This window comes from Nematolebias whitei, chromosome 22 (genome assembly GCF_014905685.2).
Source record: "Nematolebias whitei isolate Nwh7 chromosome 22, NemWhi1, whole genome shotgun sequence".
NCBI classification, from domain to species: domain Eukaryota; kingdom Metazoa; phylum Chordata; class Actinopteri; order Cyprinodontiformes; family Rivulidae; genus Nematolebias; species Nematolebias whitei.
In genome coordinates, this window is record NC_056519.1 from 23361508 (window position 1) to 23380618 (window position 19111).

The 19111-nt window shown below is 41.8% G+C and overlaps 1 protein-coding gene across 1 annotated transcript; it reads right to left on the minus strand.

Moving 5' to 3' along the window:
- Positions 1-692: 692 nt before the first annotated feature.
- LOC119428552 (NACHT, LRR and PYD domains-containing protein 12-like) lies at positions 693-18296 on the minus strand. The gene is given in 13 exon segments (XM_037696233.1): positions 693-1338; positions 2826-3357; positions 4264-4310; positions 6956-7123; positions 7229-7399; positions 7593-7766; positions 11200-11373; positions 11473-11646; positions 15780-15953; positions 16074-16539; positions 16542-17816; positions 17895-17918; positions 18026-18296. Coding segments are annotated over 13 exon segments (4296 nt in total).
- Between the last annotated feature and the right edge of the window lie 815 nt (positions 18297-19111).

Below are 19111 nucleotides of genomic sequence, written 5' to 3' on the forward strand. Positions count from 1 at the left end.
GATAGATAGATAGATAGATAGATAGATAGATAGATAGATAGATAGATAGATAGATAGATAGATAGATAGATAGATAGATAGATAGATAGATAGATAGATAGATAGATAGATAGATAGATAGATAGATAGATAGATAGATAGATCGATCGATCGATCTAGCCAAGGGACCAGGACACTAGCAGCTGACCGTGAAGATGTAGGCAAAACACTTAATGCTCCCCTGCCTGAGTGGCAGAGAGCTCAGAATATAAAAGGTGAGCCACCAATTGAACAAATTTGTAACACCTGGAGAGCAATTAACAGGAACGGAGCATAGAATCATTAACTAAATGCACAGAAACAGGACAGAATAATAACCTATGTACACAGGAACAGAACCAGAGCAGGGAGACATTAACTAGTGCACAAAAACAGGACTGGGACAGAGCCTTACAGTATCCCCCTCTCTCCTAAACGGCTCCTGACAAAACACCAACCCAACTTGGGTGGGTGATGGGGGAAAACACCTAAAGGTCAGAGGGCACCAAAACAAACAACCTAGGAGCAGCCCTGAGTACATGCAAAACAGGAGTTCAAGTGGACGTCCCTGAGACCATCCATACCACAGGTCAAGTTCGAGCGGGCGTCTCGAGGACCGTCCATAGGGGGACTAAAGTTTGGGGAAGTATGGAATAGGACCATTAATGGTGGGCTTAGCAGTTGCTGGACCGGACATAGGCAGCTGCGTGGACAGGAGGGTTGTGGATAGCTGCGGGGACAGACAGGTCGTTGGCAGCTGTGGAAACAGACGGGACATTGGCAGCTGACGAGTCCGGCGAGGGGTCTGCAGTCGACGAGTCCGGGGTAGCCGAAGCGGGCATCGAGAACAGGAGAGCCGGATCAGCGCTGGGGACCTCAGAGGCAGAGTTGTCCAACTTATGCAGGGAGAGGGCTGGAGAGCCACATTGGCCTTTTCTTCTATGGTGGCGAGGAGCAGGGCAGGCAGACAACGTGGTGACCACAAGAGCGGCAGCTGCGTTTGACAGAGGAGCGACAGCGGCAGCTGGTGCAGGAACCACAGGAGTGGCAGCAGCTGCAGAAACCACAGGGGCGGCAGCAGCTGCTGATGCAGGAGCCACAGGAAAAGCGGCGGCTGACGCGTTGACCTCGGGATGGGTGGCAGCGGTGGCAGAAACAGGAACCAGAAGAGAAGCAGCAGTGGCTAGCATGGAGACCACAGGAGGAGCTGCCAGCACAGGGACAATGGAAGCGACCGAGGACGTAGGTCCCTCTGAGGACAGGTACTCAGAGGGGTCAATCTCAGACTTTTCCTCTGTGTTTAGGCGAGGATCTCCCAGTCTGCAGGTGTGCGGAAGAACTCAGGGAAGCCTGCCCAGATTCTCAGTACCTCGTTGATGAGGGCCCTCCTGGCTTTGACCCTGTCCACAGGGGTAATATGGAGAAGGGTTATTATACCACGGAAGTGTGGAAGAGTCACCTTATCTTCCAACGGTGATAAATCAGGACCCTGGTCCGCCATCTCAAGAGCAGGAAACATCGGGGACGTGGAAACCGTCATGGAGTGTGCCAGGTAAAAGAGAGGCGATCTCCTGTCACACGCTTTTCTCCCTCGATGCACAGTCCTTTCTGCTTTCTTTGAAAAACATTCAAAAATGGGGAGCTGCTTGCTAGGTCTCAGGGAGGGGAGTATTATGTTACGATCGGGTGGAGGTTGAGATCCAAATGCAAACAAAACTCCACTGAAGTCAAAAAGTGTTTAATTTACAAACAGGTGAAGACAAACAAAGTGCTGGCAGGGCAGCGATACAACTCGTAAGGCGACAACAAACATGAGGTGCTGACAAGGCAGCAATATTACTCACGACTCGAGGAATAACCAAGGGACCAGGACGCTAGGAGCCGACTGTGAAGGTGCTGGCAAAACACTTAATGCTCCCCTGCCTGAGACGCAGGAAAGCTCAGAATATAAAGGTGAGCCACCAATTAAACTAATACGAAACACCTGGAGAGTAATTAACAGGAACGGAGCATAGAATCATTAACTAAATGCACAGAAACAGGACAGAGAATAATAAACTATGTGAACAGAAACAGAACTGGGAGCAGGGAGACATTAACTAGTGCACAAAAACAGGATTGGGACAGAACCTTACAAATGAGGGGTTCGGTGTCTTGCCCAGGGACACTTCGGCATGTGACTGCTGGTGGAATCGAACCCCTGACTCTTGCATTGGAGGATGACTGCTCTAACCACTCAGCCACAGCTGTCCCCAAAAAAAGAAGAATAACTCAGTCCCAACAACTATTTCTGCCATTGTGCTTTATTTTGAAAGGATAATATAGTTGAAATGGTCACAGGTGAACTCAGCAGCAGACAGTTTTCTCTTCTTCTATACAGTTTATTGTTGCGTTATATTAGTTATTATAAAGTAATCAGAGTTGTGACATTATCTTAGGCTGGCTTCTTTAGAAAAGTTAATATAAATATGAGCCAGTGTTTTGAACGGCTCTTTGAAAGAAACAGACAAACAAGATAGCTCCTTCTAACAGCTGTAAATCCCACCTCTGATCTTAGACAAATTAAAGTGTTTTTGCTTAAATTGACCATCCCTATCGTGTAACTCATTCCTAAGCTGTTCATGATGTGAGTCAATCTCACAAATGTCCTTTGTGATAAAGTCTCTTTGTTTACCACAAACTAGTTATGTATAGTTTTATTTAATTTCATAGTAAAAGGAAAGCAAAATACTTCAGATCTACTTTGATTAATAATTTATCATGTTTTTCCACAAATGCAGACAGAAACTAGTTCTCTCATGTCCTACATTGTGCAAAGAATGACCGAGCAGTCATCCTCCTCCATCCCAAAGCCGGGGTAGAGTGGCTCAGAGAAGTTGTTGTAGACGGTATGAAGGTGTCTGAGGCTCCCAGAGAGCACACTGTAGAACGACAGGGTTCCACCCGGCCAGTCCAGGTAAACTCCAACCCTCTGTGAGCGAGATGGAGGGGAAGGGATTTCCACAGACTGGTTGTCGTGCTGAACGCTGTAATAATCCTCAGTACAGAACAGACACCAGGACTGATCAGTTTTGCCATACGCACAGATGTGAGAACTCGCCCTGCGGCGAATTCCACTCATGGCGACGGCGATGTCCACCCAGCGCCCACGCCACTCCACTTCCCAGTAGTGGCACTGGGTGAGGGCTTGCTGACAAAGGACCTGGGAGACACTTTCAAACCTCTCGGGGTGATTGGGGTACGGCTGGATCTCTCTGACCCATGTAACCTGCTTCCCCCCATCATGCAGAAACAGAGACTTGGCAGCTGTGTTTGTGTTGAATGTCAAGGTGCAGGAATCTGGAAGAAAAACCCACAGACTTTGGTTTAATATACTGCCATCTGTTGGATAAAGAGCAAAACAACAGCATAAACTACTCCATACTGAAGAAACTGTCAAAGAACTAGTTGTTTTAAACCAAACTGTGGCTGAATGTAGATCAGTGGAATGAATAGACCAACTCACTTTGTTCAAGTGAGCCAGCAAACATCTAAAATGTGCATATCAGAGGAAAACACTGGTACAAACTGTGCATTAAACCTGCATGAAAGCCTGGTGTGGAAGAGGTGTGATGTGACTGGTCAGAAACATGATTAGAAAAGACTGGTACCGTATTTTTTGGACTATAAGGCGCACTGAATTTTAAGGCGCATTAAGCAAAACAAGTTCATTTTGACAGGTATTTGAGCGCCGTTTACCACATAAAATCAGCTCGAGGTCAGTAAGCGCAACCAGAATTAATCCATAAGGCGCACCAGATTAAGGCTCCCTGTCGATTTTTGAGAAAATTAAAGGATTTTAAGTCTGAAAAATACGGTAATCCTTTGAGACTAGCCAGGCCATCAGTTGAACTTCATGAAGTGAATTATTTTTAAGGTAGTAAGTAATTGTGAAGAAAATTATTTGAAAATAAGCTACAAATGACAACAAATTCACAAAAGGAATTTTTCATAAAAGAGAGAAAAACAATAAAAAAATATAAAAAGGCCAACTTCAAGCTGCGTTTTACAAACAATCTGATTTGATGTGTAAAAGATATGGACAACTATCTTACCTGTCATAGATTGCTTCACTTTGAAGCTTAAGTCTTAGAGAACAAGGGAGCTAACAACTATTTCAACCAGCATAAAGAACCATTTGAAAATGGCTGAAATATCTCTTTAAAATGAGTAACTATAACAGAACATGTACTATAAGAAACTTACAGTTTTTCAGCTTTGATTTCAGGAAACACTCTGCATTTGGATCTGCCCTGTAAAAAAGAGAAGGAAAAAAATACAAAGTATTAATAATATTTAACTCTGAATTAAAGAGTTTGATTCCAAATCGTACATATTTTAGACATTTACTGTAAATAAAACAGAATCACCATAAAGTGAAATTTAACTTAAAAAGTCAGCAGAGAGCTCGTTTTATTTTACTTTCATTATCGGTTTCTCGTATGTGCAACAAAACTTTTCTATTTTGTCAGCAGCCAAACTGAGCAAAACTGATCCAAAAAATGGGAACTAAATTATAAATAAAATTTTAAACTGTTGGAGATGGTGTGTGTTTGAACAATTCTCATGTGAGCAAGAAATATGCTTTTACTGTTTCCATTTTTTTAACTACCTAATATTATTAACTTGTTTGGCTACTTTTTTCTCTATCTTTATGGTTTAGTTTATTTTTATATTTAATCTTTATTTAGCAAGGAAATGTCTATAGTTGGTAGAGACTTGGTAAAAGTTGCATACTATTACAAAGTTACATGGTATAAATTATAATTACGGCAATATACCTAAACAAAAAAAAATAATAAAAACACACAATTTAATAATAACCGTTCAGTTTTTTAGTTAACAATAACTTATTCAGAGTTTTATACGCCCCCCCCAAAAAAAATACAAAAGCATAAAATTTTAGTTTAATATCAAGATTTTTCCATTACTAATGTTCAAAACAACACATTTCAAACAATTTCAGAAAACAAGTCCAAGAAAATCTAAAGAGCCAACTGGAGGACCGCAGCTTATATCAGAGCTTAAAAATATTAAAGATTTACACAAACAGGCAGCAAGTTTACTCAGTATAGCTTTGCACATACAAATATATGTTGTTGCTGTTGTCTCCTTAGACTTAAAGAGAGTACATAAGAACTCTGATTTACAGAATCAAAGCATTGAAGTGTGCAGGAAGAGAATAATTATAAATCATGTCACCATCATCAAAAACGTTGTGCGAATAAATTATTTTTCTGACTGAATATTTAATACAGGCCTTTTTTTTTTTTAACCCTTCAGGTCTTCTTTTTATTTTGTATTAAATCTCAGTACCATCCATCCAAATATCTGTAGGTATACCCTTTCGTTAAGGTCTCCCTGTAGGGTAGAAATGCCAATATTATTTAGGATCTTGTCTGAGAGTGAGTTCTGGAAAACTTAATTTATTTGACTTTATTCACATCAAGCACTAGCTTTGGATCTCATTTTGCTGCAGCAGCTGCTGAAAGTAAAATGGAAGCTCAACAGCCTGGCTTAATGCAGGCTCAGCTGAGTAAATATGGTGTCATCTGCGTAAAGGTGCACTTCAGCTATCGTATTCATTCCAATGTCATTAAAATAAAACAAAAATAAATTGGGGACTAGATTTGAGCCTTGGGGGACTCCTTTCATATTTGTAAACATTTCAGCCTTGTCTCCATTTGCAAAAACATACTGAAGTCGGTCCCCGCAGTTCTTCCTTCGATTTTATCCTTGAATGGTGCTCCTATTGAGTTTGTCGATTCCTACAAATATTTGGGTATCTTGGTCGACTTGCATCGCTCTTTTAAGCTCCATGTGGAAAACCTAGTAAGGAAACTGAAAGTTAAATTGGGTTTCTTTTTCAGAAATAGATCCTGTCTAACTCTGAATGCTAGGAAATTCCTTGTAACTGCAACTTTCCTTCCCTCCATTGATTACAGTGACATTATTTACATGAACGCTCCTACAAACACCCTGCAGATGTTGGATGCTGTCTATCATGGTGCACTAAGATTCATAACTGGCTGTAACTACTGTACCCACCACTGTACCCTGTATTCACTGGTTAACTGGACATCATTAACTTCACGTAGACACATGTACATTTTCATCTTTAAATCAATTCTTGGTCTGCTGCCTTCATACATCTCCTCCTACATGTCTCTGCGTGAGTGCAGCTACGGCGTGTGCTCTCAGGACATTATTACCTGCAGTGTTCCCACAATGAGGACTGAACTAGGCAAAAGGGCCTTCTCCTACTCCGCTCTTGTTTCCTGGAATACCTTACAAAAACAATTGAAGCTCTCGACCTTGACCTCTCTAAGTGGCTTTAAGAACCTGTTGGACTCTTGGCAGGGATCAATGCAGACATGTTCCTGTTTTTAGTTTTCTACATTCGCCTTAGAATCTAGCTGTTTTTTATTACCTATTTCTTTTAGCCATCCCATTCCCTCAGTGAGGACTGAACTTGGTGAAAGTGCCTTCTATTCCGCTCCTGTTTCCTGGAATATCTTGCAAAAAGACCTGAAGCTCTCGACCTTGACCTCTCTAAGAGGCTTCAAATATCTGCTACGTTCCTGGCAAAAACCAATGCAGACATGTTCCTGTTTTTAGTTTTCTACATCGCCTTACAACCTAGCCGTTTTTGTTTCATTTTTAATACCATTTTCTTTCACTTGTTATTCTTAATTTTTATGCTTTTTATGATTGTCTACTGTTGTCGTCACTCTTTGTTAAAATCAGGTCTCACTTGTAAATGAGTCCTCGGGGCTCAATGAGACTAACCTGTATAAATAAAGGTTGAATGAATACTGCATTCTAAATGAAGGGTAGTTTTAACAACCCTAAAGCCCGACCACTCACTACAAATAAAAACTAAAAGCAGTAGCACTACCTGAGCTGTTGCAGTTTACAGAGAGTATCGTCCAGATGAGCAGATATCAGCTTCACTCCAGAGTCCTGCAGGTAGTTGTAGCTGAGGTCCAGCTGCCTCAGATGGGACGAGCTCAGTGCTGAAGCCAGATGAGTGCAGCCTTTAACTGTGATGCCGCAGAATGACAACCTGCATGTTTGACATGTGTTATCTACACCACATTCCATTCTCTAATTTACTGACTACTGTGCAGTGTATACGTAAGATCATTCCTAATTCTTTCTTGACGTTTACCCCAAAGTTTCCAGAGTACAGTGTGGATTTCCTAATCCAGCTGAGAGCAGCTCCACCTCCAAATCCTCCAGATCATTCCCACTCAGATCCAACTCCTTCAGCTGAGACTTCTTGGTGCTCAGGACTAAAGCAATATCAGCACAGCATTCTTGGAGATTGCAATCGTTTAATCTGCAAATAAGCATGATTTATCCTGATGAGTTATACTGATCAAACCCCACAAAGTTTAAGACTGCATGATAAATGTAGTGCACGATTGTTTTAAAGAAAATGTCTGCAGTACAATGTCAAAGAACTACATCATTACAATAATCTAAACTGCTCAACAATCATCAATTTGTCTGCTAAACCCGCGTGACCTCACCTTAAAATTTCCAGTTTGCAGTGCTGATTTTTGAGTCCAGAGCACAGCAGCTCAAAACCTGGACCCTGCAGACTGTTTCCACTCAAGTCCAGCTCCCTGAGCTTACCAGAAGCTGAGCTGAGTGCTGAGCCGATGTGACTGCAGGATTTCTGGGTCAGGCTACACCAGCTGAGTCTAAGTGGAAGAAATGAAACAAATCAAGCAAAAACCCTCAAAATGTTTATATTGCTGTTAGATTATACTTTAAAGACAAACCTGCATCCATCTAATATACAGGTATTGGTCATAAAATTAGAATATCATGAAAAAGTTTATTTATTTCAGTAATTCCATTCAAAAAGTGAAACTTGTATATTATATTCATTCATTACACACAGACTGATATATGTCAAATGTTTATTTCTTTTAACGTTGAGGATTATAACTGACAACTAATGAAAACCCCAAATTCAGTATCTCAGAAAATTAGAATATTACTTAAGACCAATAAAAAAGTGATTTTTAAAAATGTTGGCCAACTGAGTAGTATGAACATGAAAAGTATGAACATGTACAGCATCAAAACTTAGTTGGGGCTCCTTTTGCCTGGATTACTGCAGCAATGCAGCGTGGCATGGAGTCGATCAGTCTGTGTCACTGCTCAGGTGTTATGAGAGCCCAGGTTACTCTGATAGTGGCCTTCAGTTCTTCTGAATTGTTGGGTCTGGTGTATCACATCTTCCTCTTCACCATACCTATAGATTTTCTATGGGGTTAAGGTCAGGCAAGTTTACTGGCCAATTAAGAACAGGAATACCCTGGTCCTTAAACCAGGTACTGGTAACTTTGGCACCGTGTGCAGGTGCCAAGTCCTGTTGGAAAAAGAAATCTGCATCTCCATAAAGTTGGTCAGCAGCAGGAAGCATGAAGTCTCTAAAACTTGCTGGTTGACAGCTGCGTTGACCTTAGACCTCAGAAAATACAGTGGACCAACACCAGCAGATGACATGGCACCCCAAACCATCACTGACTGTGGAAACTTGACACTGGACCTAAATCAATGTGGATTCTGTGCCTCTCCTCTCTTCCTCCAGACTCTGGGACCGTGATTTCCAAAGGAAATGCAAAGTTTACTTTGATCAAAGAACATAACTTTGGGACCACTCAGCAGCAGTCCGGTCCTTTTTGTCTTTAGCACAGGCGAGACGCTTCTGACACTGTCCCTGGTTCAAGAGTGGCTTGACACAAGGAATGCGTCAACTGAAACCCATGTCTTGCATACGTCTGTGCGTGGTGGTTCTTGAAGCACTGACTCCAGCTGCAGGCCACTCTTTGTGAATCTCCCCCACATTTGGGAATGGGCTTTGTTTCACTGTCCTCTCAAAGGTGTGGTTATCCCTATTTCTTGTACACACTTTTTCTACCACATTGTTCGTTTCCTTCCCTTTGCTTCTCCATTAATGTGCTTGGACACAGAGCTCTGTGAACAGCCAGTCTCTTAAGCAATGATGTTTTGTGGCTTTCCCTCCCTGTACAAGGTGTCAATGGTCGTATTTAGGACAACTGTCAAGTCAGCAGTCTTCCCCATGATTGTGTACCTACAGAACTAGACTGGGAGACCATTTAAAGGCCTTTGCAAGTGTTTTGAGTAAACTATCTGATCAGAGTTTGGCACCAGGTGTCTTCAATATTGAACTTTTTACAATATTATAATTTTCTGAGATACTGAATTTGGGATTTTCATTAGTTGTCAGTTATAAACATCAACATTAAAAGAAATAAACATTTTAAATATATCAGACTGTGTGTAATGAATGAATATAATATACAAGTTTCACTTTTTGAAGGGAATGACTGAAATAAATCAACTTTTTCATGATATTCTAATTTTATGACCAGCACCTGTATGTGATTTTCTTATCATCATTGTGACCTCTCAGTGAGGAGGTTGCAGAATTGAGTCCTGGTCTGGCAGCTTTCTGGGTGGAGTTTGCATGTTCTCTCCGTGCATGCGTGGGTTTTCTCCGGGTACTCCAGTTTCCTCCCACAGACCAAAATCATGCATGCTAGGCTGATTGGTAACTAAATTGTACCTAGGTGTGAGTGAGAGAGTGAATGGTTGTCTCGTTTGTCTCAATTTGTCCTTGTGATGGACTGGAGACCTGTCCAGGGTGTACCTCGCCTCTCACACAGCGACTGCTGGACATGGACACCGGCGACCCCAGCAACTCATTAAGGAAGAAGCGGGCAAAGATTATGATGGGTGGATTAAAACAAAGACAATGGTTAAAAACATCATTCAAAGGTTTCACTGACCGTCTTTCAGGTCATTGAGGTCTGACAGTTTCAGGTTGCCTTGTAGGGTGGCATGTGAGAGGGCGGCAAATCTAAATGCTATATTTTTCAACTGTATCTAACATGAGGATATATCAACAACATTGTTAGAGCAAAGGGGCATAGTGACTGTTAGTTCTTTGAAGAAAGAACCAAGTCCAATGTCAATACCTATGTCATTCTTTAGTGTTCATTTCTGTCACTAAAGCTATGTATCAAATCACTTCACATCAGACTTATCTATAAAGCACATTTAAAGAAAAAAAAGCAAAAGTGCTGAACACAAAACAGTAAACAGTAAAAACACAATACCAAATATAAGAGACCATAAAAAGTTAACAATATTATAAGACTTGCAACTAAGACCAACAAAATGTATCTTATGTTGTATTGAAAGCCAGTGAGTGGAAGGTTTTCAGATGGAACTTAAACAGCAAGAGTTGAAGTCTATCTGACATGAAGGAGCAGCTGGTTCCCCAGTTTAGAAGCTACAACTGAAAAGACCCAATCACCTCTGTGGACCAGCCTGGACCTCGGGAAAACTAAAGACCCAATCACCTCTGTGGACCAGCTTGGATCTCGGGACAACTAAAGGCATGATCGTCTCTCAATGGACCAGCCTGGACCTCTGGAAAACTAAAGACCTGATCGCCTCTGTGGACCAGCTTGGATCTCAGGATGATTAAAGACCCAATCCCTCCTGTAGACCAACTTGGACCTTGGGACAACTAAAGACCCAATCACCTCTGTAGGCCAGCCTGGACCTTGGGACAAGTAAAAACCTGATCATCTCTCTATGGACCATCCTGGACCTCAGGTCAACTAAAGACCGATCGCCTCTATGGACCAGCTTGGAACAATTAAAAGCAAAGGATCACTAGATCTAAGGGATCTGGAGGCACAGCACGAGGTCAGACAGGTCCACAGAAGTCTGTCCATTCAGGTCCTCATAGGTCAACTATAAACCTTTAAAATCAGTTCTAAAATGAACAGAGAGCTGAAGAACGTAAGTCAACGCCGGCCTGGCTAACACCAACACACGTGTTAAAGTAAGCCAGTTGGGACTCAGTGATACAAATGATAATCAACTGTTTAAAGTTATTAAAAGATAAAAACTATTTTATGCCTAATCAGCATTTCCACAATTGCAAAATAAAGCCTCAAACTAAAAAATACATATAAGTTGTTTTTTTCCTCTGAATTCCAGTCACATCTTAAAATTTAGCCTTAAAACTAACAGTAACTACCAGTATATTGGTTTGGATAGTCCATTTTGTACAGAGAACAAACTGACCTGAGTGTTTCTAGTTCACAGTGTGGACTCGTCAGACCAGCAGTAAGCAGAGACACACCAGCGTCCTTCACGTTGTTGGTACTCAGGTCAAGAGATTTCAGCCGAGACGGACCTGAGAGCCAAACTGAAGCCAAAGACTCGCAGGAACTCTCTCTCAGCTTGCACTGATTCACTCTGCGCAAAGAATTCAACGTGCCAATTAACAATATATATGTTGCAACTAAACTGAGATTAAAGCAAAGGTGAAATTTGTCCGGAGAAAGCAGGTCTAACCTCAGTGTTTCCAGCTTACAGTGGCGGCTGCTCAGTCCAACACTCAGGGCCTTCACTGCTGTTCCCTGGAAGTCATTCCCGCTCAGGTCCAGCTCTTTTAGCTGTGTTGATTCTGAGCTGACAGCAACAGCTAGAGCCTCACAGCATCCCCCCTTCAATCCACACTTATGCAATCTGGAAAAAATAAGAGTGCTCTCCTACTTGTACTGTCCAGATGCAAAGTATAGAGCAAGCTGCATTCAAGTCGGATTAATAAATATAGAGTTATGGCCTGACAAGCTAACAGCTAAGACCTAAGTATTATATCTAAAAATAACTCCAGTTTAAAATGTTTTCAATTGTTTTTTTGAGAATACTGTTGCATAAACATTTACACGGTTGTCAGTTTCTTTGTACGTGGGCATTTATAAAAAGTTATGCGGGTTTTTTTTCAAGTGCAAGTAGCAGCGAGGTGTAACACTTTCACTTCAGGCTGGAGTCGATTCTAGCAGAACGTTTTTAATACAGCTGCCATAACTTCCCTGTATTGGACAATTGATGGGGATGTAAAAGTTTAAGAATTTGGACTTGGATGAACGATAAAGGAAGTTTTGAGTTGTTTTCAGGCGGCAAAATCTCACTTCCAAAAGATTTTTCTGTCATAAAACAACTCAAATCTTCAAAATTTCATACAGCGAATGCTTTTTTAACACATTTACATTGCCATTGGTTTATCATTTCACAGTTATTCTAAAAAAGTTTTTGCACTGTTTTGCAAGTGCAATAGCAGCAGCTGCAAAATCAATGGGTATAAATTTTACAGACTATTTTTTTTAAAGATGACAACAATCCTCTTTGGCATAGGCGGCTCCAGGGGGGAGCTAGGGGGTGCTATAGCTCCCCCTGGAAAAGTCACGGCACCCCAAGAAAATATCAGATTATTTTCTTTTCAATCTGAGTTAATATTTTTTAATATGGGGTTGTTGTGGTATTTTCCTTGCAAAACACAACTAATTAAAAAAAAAAATTATTGATTATATTGAGTTTTAAAAAATCTGATCTCGCAACTGGAAATGAACCTCCGAGCCACAAGTGAAAATTCAAGTTACTGAAAGTTCGTTAAACATTTGAAAAGTGCACGAAATGCAAAAATGGACCGTTTTCTATTGCCCAAATTGCCTAGAATGGAAACAGAGAAGGAGGCAGACTGCAACCAACAAATAAACAATAATTTGGAAGAAGGATCAAGTCTACTGCCATCCTTCCACATCTATGGAGAATGTTGCTAACGCTAGTGATGGACAGCTGGAGGATGGAGCCAGCACGCTCAGCTACAGTGCCTTGTGAAAGTATTCGGCCCCCTTGAACTTTTTAACCTTTTGCCACTTTTCAGGCTTCAAACATAAAGATATAAAATTTTAATTTTTTGTGAAGAATCAACAACAAGTGGGACACAATCGTGAAGTGGAATGAAATTTATTGGATGTGTCAAACTTTTTTAACAAATAAAAAACTAAAAAGTGGGGCGTGCAATATTATTGGGCCCCTTTACTTTCAGTGCAGCAAACTCACTCCAGAAGTTCAGTGAGGATCTATGAATGATCCAATGTTGTCCCAAATGACTGATGATGATAAATAGAAACCACCTGTGTGTAATCAAGTCTCCGTATAAATGCACCTGCTCTGTGATGGTCTCAGGGTTCTGTTCAAAGTGCAGAGAGCATCATGAAGACCAAGGAACACACCAGGCAGGTCCGAGATACTGTTGTAGAGAAGTTTAAAGCCGGATTTGGATACAAAAAGATTTCCCAAGCTTTAAACATCCCAAGGAGCACTGTGCAAGCAATCATATTGAAATGGAAGGAGTATCAGACCACTGCAAATCTACCAAGACCCGGCCGTCCCTCTAAACTTTCATCTCGAACAAGGAGAAGACTGATCAGAGATGCAGCCAAGAGGCCCATGATCACTCTGGATGAACTGCAGAGATCTACAGCTGAGGTGGGAGAGTCTGTCCATAGGACAACAATCAGTCGTACACTGCACAAATCTGGCCTTTATGGAAGAGTGGCAAGAAGAAAGCCATTTCTCAAAGATATCCATAAAAAGTGTTTAAAGTTTGTCACAAGCACCTGGGAGACACACCAAACATGTGGAAGAAGGTGCTCTGGTCACATGAAACCAAAATCAAAATGTTTGGCCACAATGCAAAACAATATGTTTGGCATAAAAGCAACACAGCTCATCACCCTGAACACACCATCCCCACTGTCAAACATGGTGGTGGCAGCATCATGGTTTTGGCCTGCTTTTCATCAGCAGGGACAGGGAAGATGGTCAGAATTGATGGGAAGATGGATGGGGCCAAATACAGGACCATTCTGGAAGAAAACCTGTTTGAGTCTGCAAGAGACCTGAGACTGGGACGGAGATTTATCTTCCAACAAGACAATGATCCAAAACATAAAGACACATCTACAATGGAATGGTTCACAAATAAACGTATCCAGGTGTTGGAATGGCCAAGTCAAAGTCCAGACCTGAATCCAATCGAGAATCTGTGGAAAGAGCTGAAGACTGCTGTTCACAAATAAACGTATACAGGTGTTGGAATGCTGCCTCTCAGCGAGCAGGTCCTTGGTTCAAACCCCGGTCCAGGGGCCTTTCTGGGTGGAGTTTGCATGTTCTCTCCGTGCATGCGTGGGTTTTCTCCGGGTACTCCGGTTTCCTCCCACAGACCAAAAACATGCAAGTTAGGCTGATTGGTAACTCTAAATTGTCCCTAGGTGTGAGTGAGAGAGTGAATGGTTGTTTGTCTCGTTTGTCTCTATGTGTCCCTGTGATGGACTGGAGACCCGTCCAGGGTGTACCCCACCTCACACAGTGATTGCTGGACATGGGCACCAGCGACCCCCGTGACCCAAAATGGAATAAGCGGGTAAAGATAATGGATGGATCTTTATGTTTGAAGCAGGAAATGTGGCAAAAGGTTCAAAAGTTCAAGGGGGCCGAATACTTTCGCAAGGCACTGTACCTTTGGGCATTTCCCAGCAAGTCCTCTTCATGGTGTACCCTGGTCTGATCCACCAGCAGATCCCTTGAAAGACGAGTGATGCCCTCAACACTGACCCAGTAAGGAGCAGAAACAGGTGACATGATGCCTCTGGTTATGCTGTTTTTAGCTGATGCAACTGGATAAATCAATTCCTGGCTTGCAGTGATAATAAATGACTTTATCTGATCACATTAAATAACTCCTTTCAACCAAAATTCAGAGTAAATTATTTATTAAAATTGTCAAACTTTGTCTAAATTCATGCGCGTATAAAACTGAAATAATTCCTGCGCAAAGGGTGAATTTTGCCTTAGATAAGAGAATTAAGCCTTGACTGATTCATTATTATTGTTGCTGATTTTTAGTTTGATTATTTCTGTAATAAAACTTCAAAGACAACTTTGGCCTCTTCATTTGGATGAATATTCATATGTTCTGGTATAGAACTCCCTGTAATTAACAGATTCTACTTCAGTGACTGATTCTGATCATTAAAGGGTGAAAATATTAATTAAGTTGTTGTTGATCAATAAACTGACCAGCTGGTGTCCCTCTTTAATGAATGAAAAATAAATAAAAGAAATGTAGTGGAGTGGAGATGGAAAAGGTGTCACCCTTCTTCCTCCATCTCACCTTTTGTTATTGCTACAAGCTTCTACTCTGAGGCTGTTAGACTCATGAATCCCTAGTCTGGATTATCACTGTGAAAATTACTGTGATGAAAAATCACTGTAATGCCACTTTGATTGTTGTTATGTGCTGCTGACTATCCATGCTGCTGATCCCATGCTGCTGATTTATTTCCTGCTGTGTGTTCATTCGTCCTCATCTGCTCCACAGACTCGTGCTCGTGCTGCTGTTGTTTTGATGCCTTGTTTTGTACTAGTAGTGCTTAGGGTATTTTTAGTTTAGTGTATTTCTTAGTTCATGTCTCAGATCTTATTACTGTTTTTCTTTGCAATTTGTAATTTTGATGAATGTAACTGGGACCCTGTGTACATAGTTTCATTCCACCTCATGTACCCCCCCCCCCCCGCCTGCCCAAGCATCTGCCATCACTGGTCTTTGGTCTTGGTCACATTCAGATTAGCTATTAGCTGCTTAGTCCTGCCAGACTTGAACTCTTTGTTTAAACTGAAGCCAATTACAAACACAACATATAAGATATTAACCCCTCCCCCCTTAAAATGGTCAGAAATATTTAAATCCAGACATGTGTCAAAATAGTAGATGATTGTTGATGTTAGAAGTACGGCTTCACCACTTGCGATACCTTAAACTCTTCAGCTTGCAGTGCGGACTCGTCAGGCCAACAGAAAGCAGGGCCACCCCAGAATCCTTCAGCTTGTTGTCACTCAGGTCCAGGGCAGTCAAATCAGAGGACGTCGAGCTCAGCGCAGAGGCTAGCAGTTCACAGCAGTTTTCAGTGAGTTTGCAACAATTTAGCCTAAAGAATGAAACAAGACAAAGCAAGACACTTTATTTATAAATTAAGACTGTGCTCTGGCTTTATGCCACATGGACACCATTAAAGAATGGAAGTCACCATGCAAGAAAAACACCTTACAAAGCTCGTGTGGAGGAAGTTATGACATTCAATAGCTTTGCCACCCCCTCCTCTGATCTTATATACTTCTTCAGATCAAACGCTTCTTCGACTGTCTCTGATGTCATCAGCTCAAACGTTAGAGCGGACCACTGAGCTGGTGATAGAGTTTGGGCTGAGATCCTGCCAGAGCTTACAAAGCTCTGGATCTCTTGCACCAGAGACTCCTCCTTGAGCTCGCCCAGACAGTGGAACAAGTTGAGCGTGCATTCAGGTTCTTTGTCAATCTTCTCTTTAATAAATTGTATGGTTCTAAAGACATCTGCCTCTCCTTCAACCTCCAAGTGCAGCACTTTGTAGATGAGCTCCTGGTTGGACTTCAGCGAAAGTCCCAGAAGGAAGCGAAGAAACAGGTCCCAATGGCCATCCGGACTTCTCACAGCTTTTTCGATGGCAGCTTTATGAAAATTAAAAACAGATTCCTTCGTAGTCTCGCAGACACTCTTTCTAGGGAAGTTAGAAGAACGTTGTCCTTGTTTTGCATGTATGAATAATGGACATACACGGCTGCCAGAAACTCTTGAATGGTCAAGTGTACGAAGCTAAAAACTTTTCGTCTCCTTCCTTCTTCCATTTTGAAGACCTCTGTGCAAAAACCTGAGTAGGTGGTCGCCTCGTTGACATCCATTCCACACTCCTGCAGGTCAGCCTCGTAGAAGATGAGTTTACCTTTTTCCAGATGACGGAATGCAAGCTCTGCTAGCTTCAAACAGAAATTGTTGCCTTTCATGGGATAATGCCTTTCAGTCGCGCGGTCTGTCTGGCAGAGAAGGAGGTAAATGTACATCTCGGTCAGGGTGTTGGGCATACTTTGGGTCGCATTGTCACGTAGCATTTTCTTCAACAATGTAACAGTAATCCAGCAAAAAATAGGTATTTGACACATGATGCAAAGGCTTCTTGATGACCTCACATGATTGATGATTTTGGTATAGAAGTTTTTGTCATCCAAACGCTTTCTAAAGTACTCTTCCCATTGATCATTAGTGAAACCCTTTACCTCCGTCCATCGGTCAATGTGCTTTCGAGGGATCCGACTAGCTGCGGCAGGCCTGGAAGTGATCCAGACAAGTGCGTTACCAAGCAAGTCCCCTGCGATGAGGTTTGTAATCAACACATCAAGCGAGGCTGGCTCCGCCTCATCTCTCAAAACTTTGTTATGCTTGAAGTTCAGAGGGAGAAGAGTCTCGTCGAGGCCATCAAAGATGAAGAGGACTTTCCTTTCCTGTCCTAGCTTCTCGAGAGGTTTTATCTCAGGGAAAAACTGATGGAGAAGCTGCATCAGCGTACAGTCCTTCTCTCCAATGTTGGGATTTAAATCTCTGAAAGGAAGTGGGAAGAGTAAGGTGATGTCCTGGTTTTCCTCTCCTTCGGCCCAGCTCAGTGTAAACTTTTGTGCGCAGACAGTTTTACCCATTCCTGGTATACCCTGGGTAAGCACTGTTCTGATTCGCTTTTCTTGATTGGGTTTGAAAAGGCAGCTCACTTTTATAACTTCCTCTGCCACCATGTGCTTGGACTTTTGTTGTCTGGCCTCACGCTCATCGCTTAGCCCCCCCCAGGCTCCTTCAATCACTTTCAGTTCCGTGTAGATTTTTTTCAGGTAGATGGTGTCCCCTTCATCTGCATTTCCCTCGTAGATGTTTTGGCACTTTTCCTTTAATGAGGATTTCAGTCTCTCTTGTATGTCTTGGAAGTCACTTTCTGCTCAAGAAAAAAAGAGTTTGCACTTTATGAGTTTGGACTTGTGAACATGACTATGCGTTCCTGTTATCTTCTTACCTTTGCTTGCTTGATTACTTGGAACTGATAAAGAAACAAAGAAAGAGACATACTTTAGCCTACATGTTTCAAATGAAGCATGCACACCAACTAAGCAGTCAGGTTTTGGAAAAGGGTAAAGGTTGCCTTACCTTGGTTATAATTTTCTTTTAGTTTTTCTGCCCACAGTTTTTGTCTCATCTTTTCCAGGATGTTCACAGAGACAGTAACAGCTTCATGGTAACTATAACTCTGCACCAAGAGGTCCACTGTACCCTCCCGATCTAACCCATCAACCCGAGACCTTGGAATATGACCATACCCTTTAAAATCGGAGCTGTAAAGAAACCACTGAAACGTCCTGAGTTCTTCATCAACCAGCTCTCTTAAAGTATCCAGGAGCAGTTCTTTAACGACAGCCATGTCAGTTTTCAGTCAGTTGATCAACTTCTTTCTTTTCTTGTCTGTTCATCCTCTGACTGATCCAAGGTTCAAATGCTGCAGCTCTTTCAGTTTTGAGTTGTCTCATTGCATTTGTTGTCATTTCCCCCACTTCCTGCTGACCTCAGAGTTTCCAGAAAGTGCAATCAGTTAGAAACCACAGCAGTTTTATGCTAAATTTGTACGTGCCCTATCAGCACATCATTTGTTTACATGTTTGTGCAAGTTCAGCCGGTCCAAAATACATGGGGTAAGTGAATGGAAAAGAAAAACTTACAGGTAAAACATTTTTAGGGAGTTTGTTTTTTTAAACAACATGGCAGCAAAAAATTAATTAAAAACAAGCAATACGCCGATGTCCCTGAGGAATGTAAGTAAGTATATATATATATATATATATACATATATGTATGTATATATATATATATATATATATATATATATGTGTGTGTGTGTGTGTGTGTGTGTGTGTGTGTGTGTGTGTGTGTGTGTGTGTGTGTGTGTGTGTGTGTGTGTGTGTGTGTGTGTGTGTGTGTGCGTGTGTGTTACGGGAGGCACTTAAGAGACTAGCAAATTTTGAATGAATGCATGCTGCATGAGTATTAATATCACAAGAAATGTGTGAATACTCAAAATATTTGGTGACGTTGACTCTCAGCTAAGGCAGCACAGTGGCGCAACTGTTGTTGAATCTCAGCGAGAAGGTTGCCAGCTCAAAATCCCGGTCCGGGGGCCTTTCTGTGTGGAGTTTGCATGTTCTCTCCGTGCATGCGTGGGTTTTCTCCAGGTACTCCGGT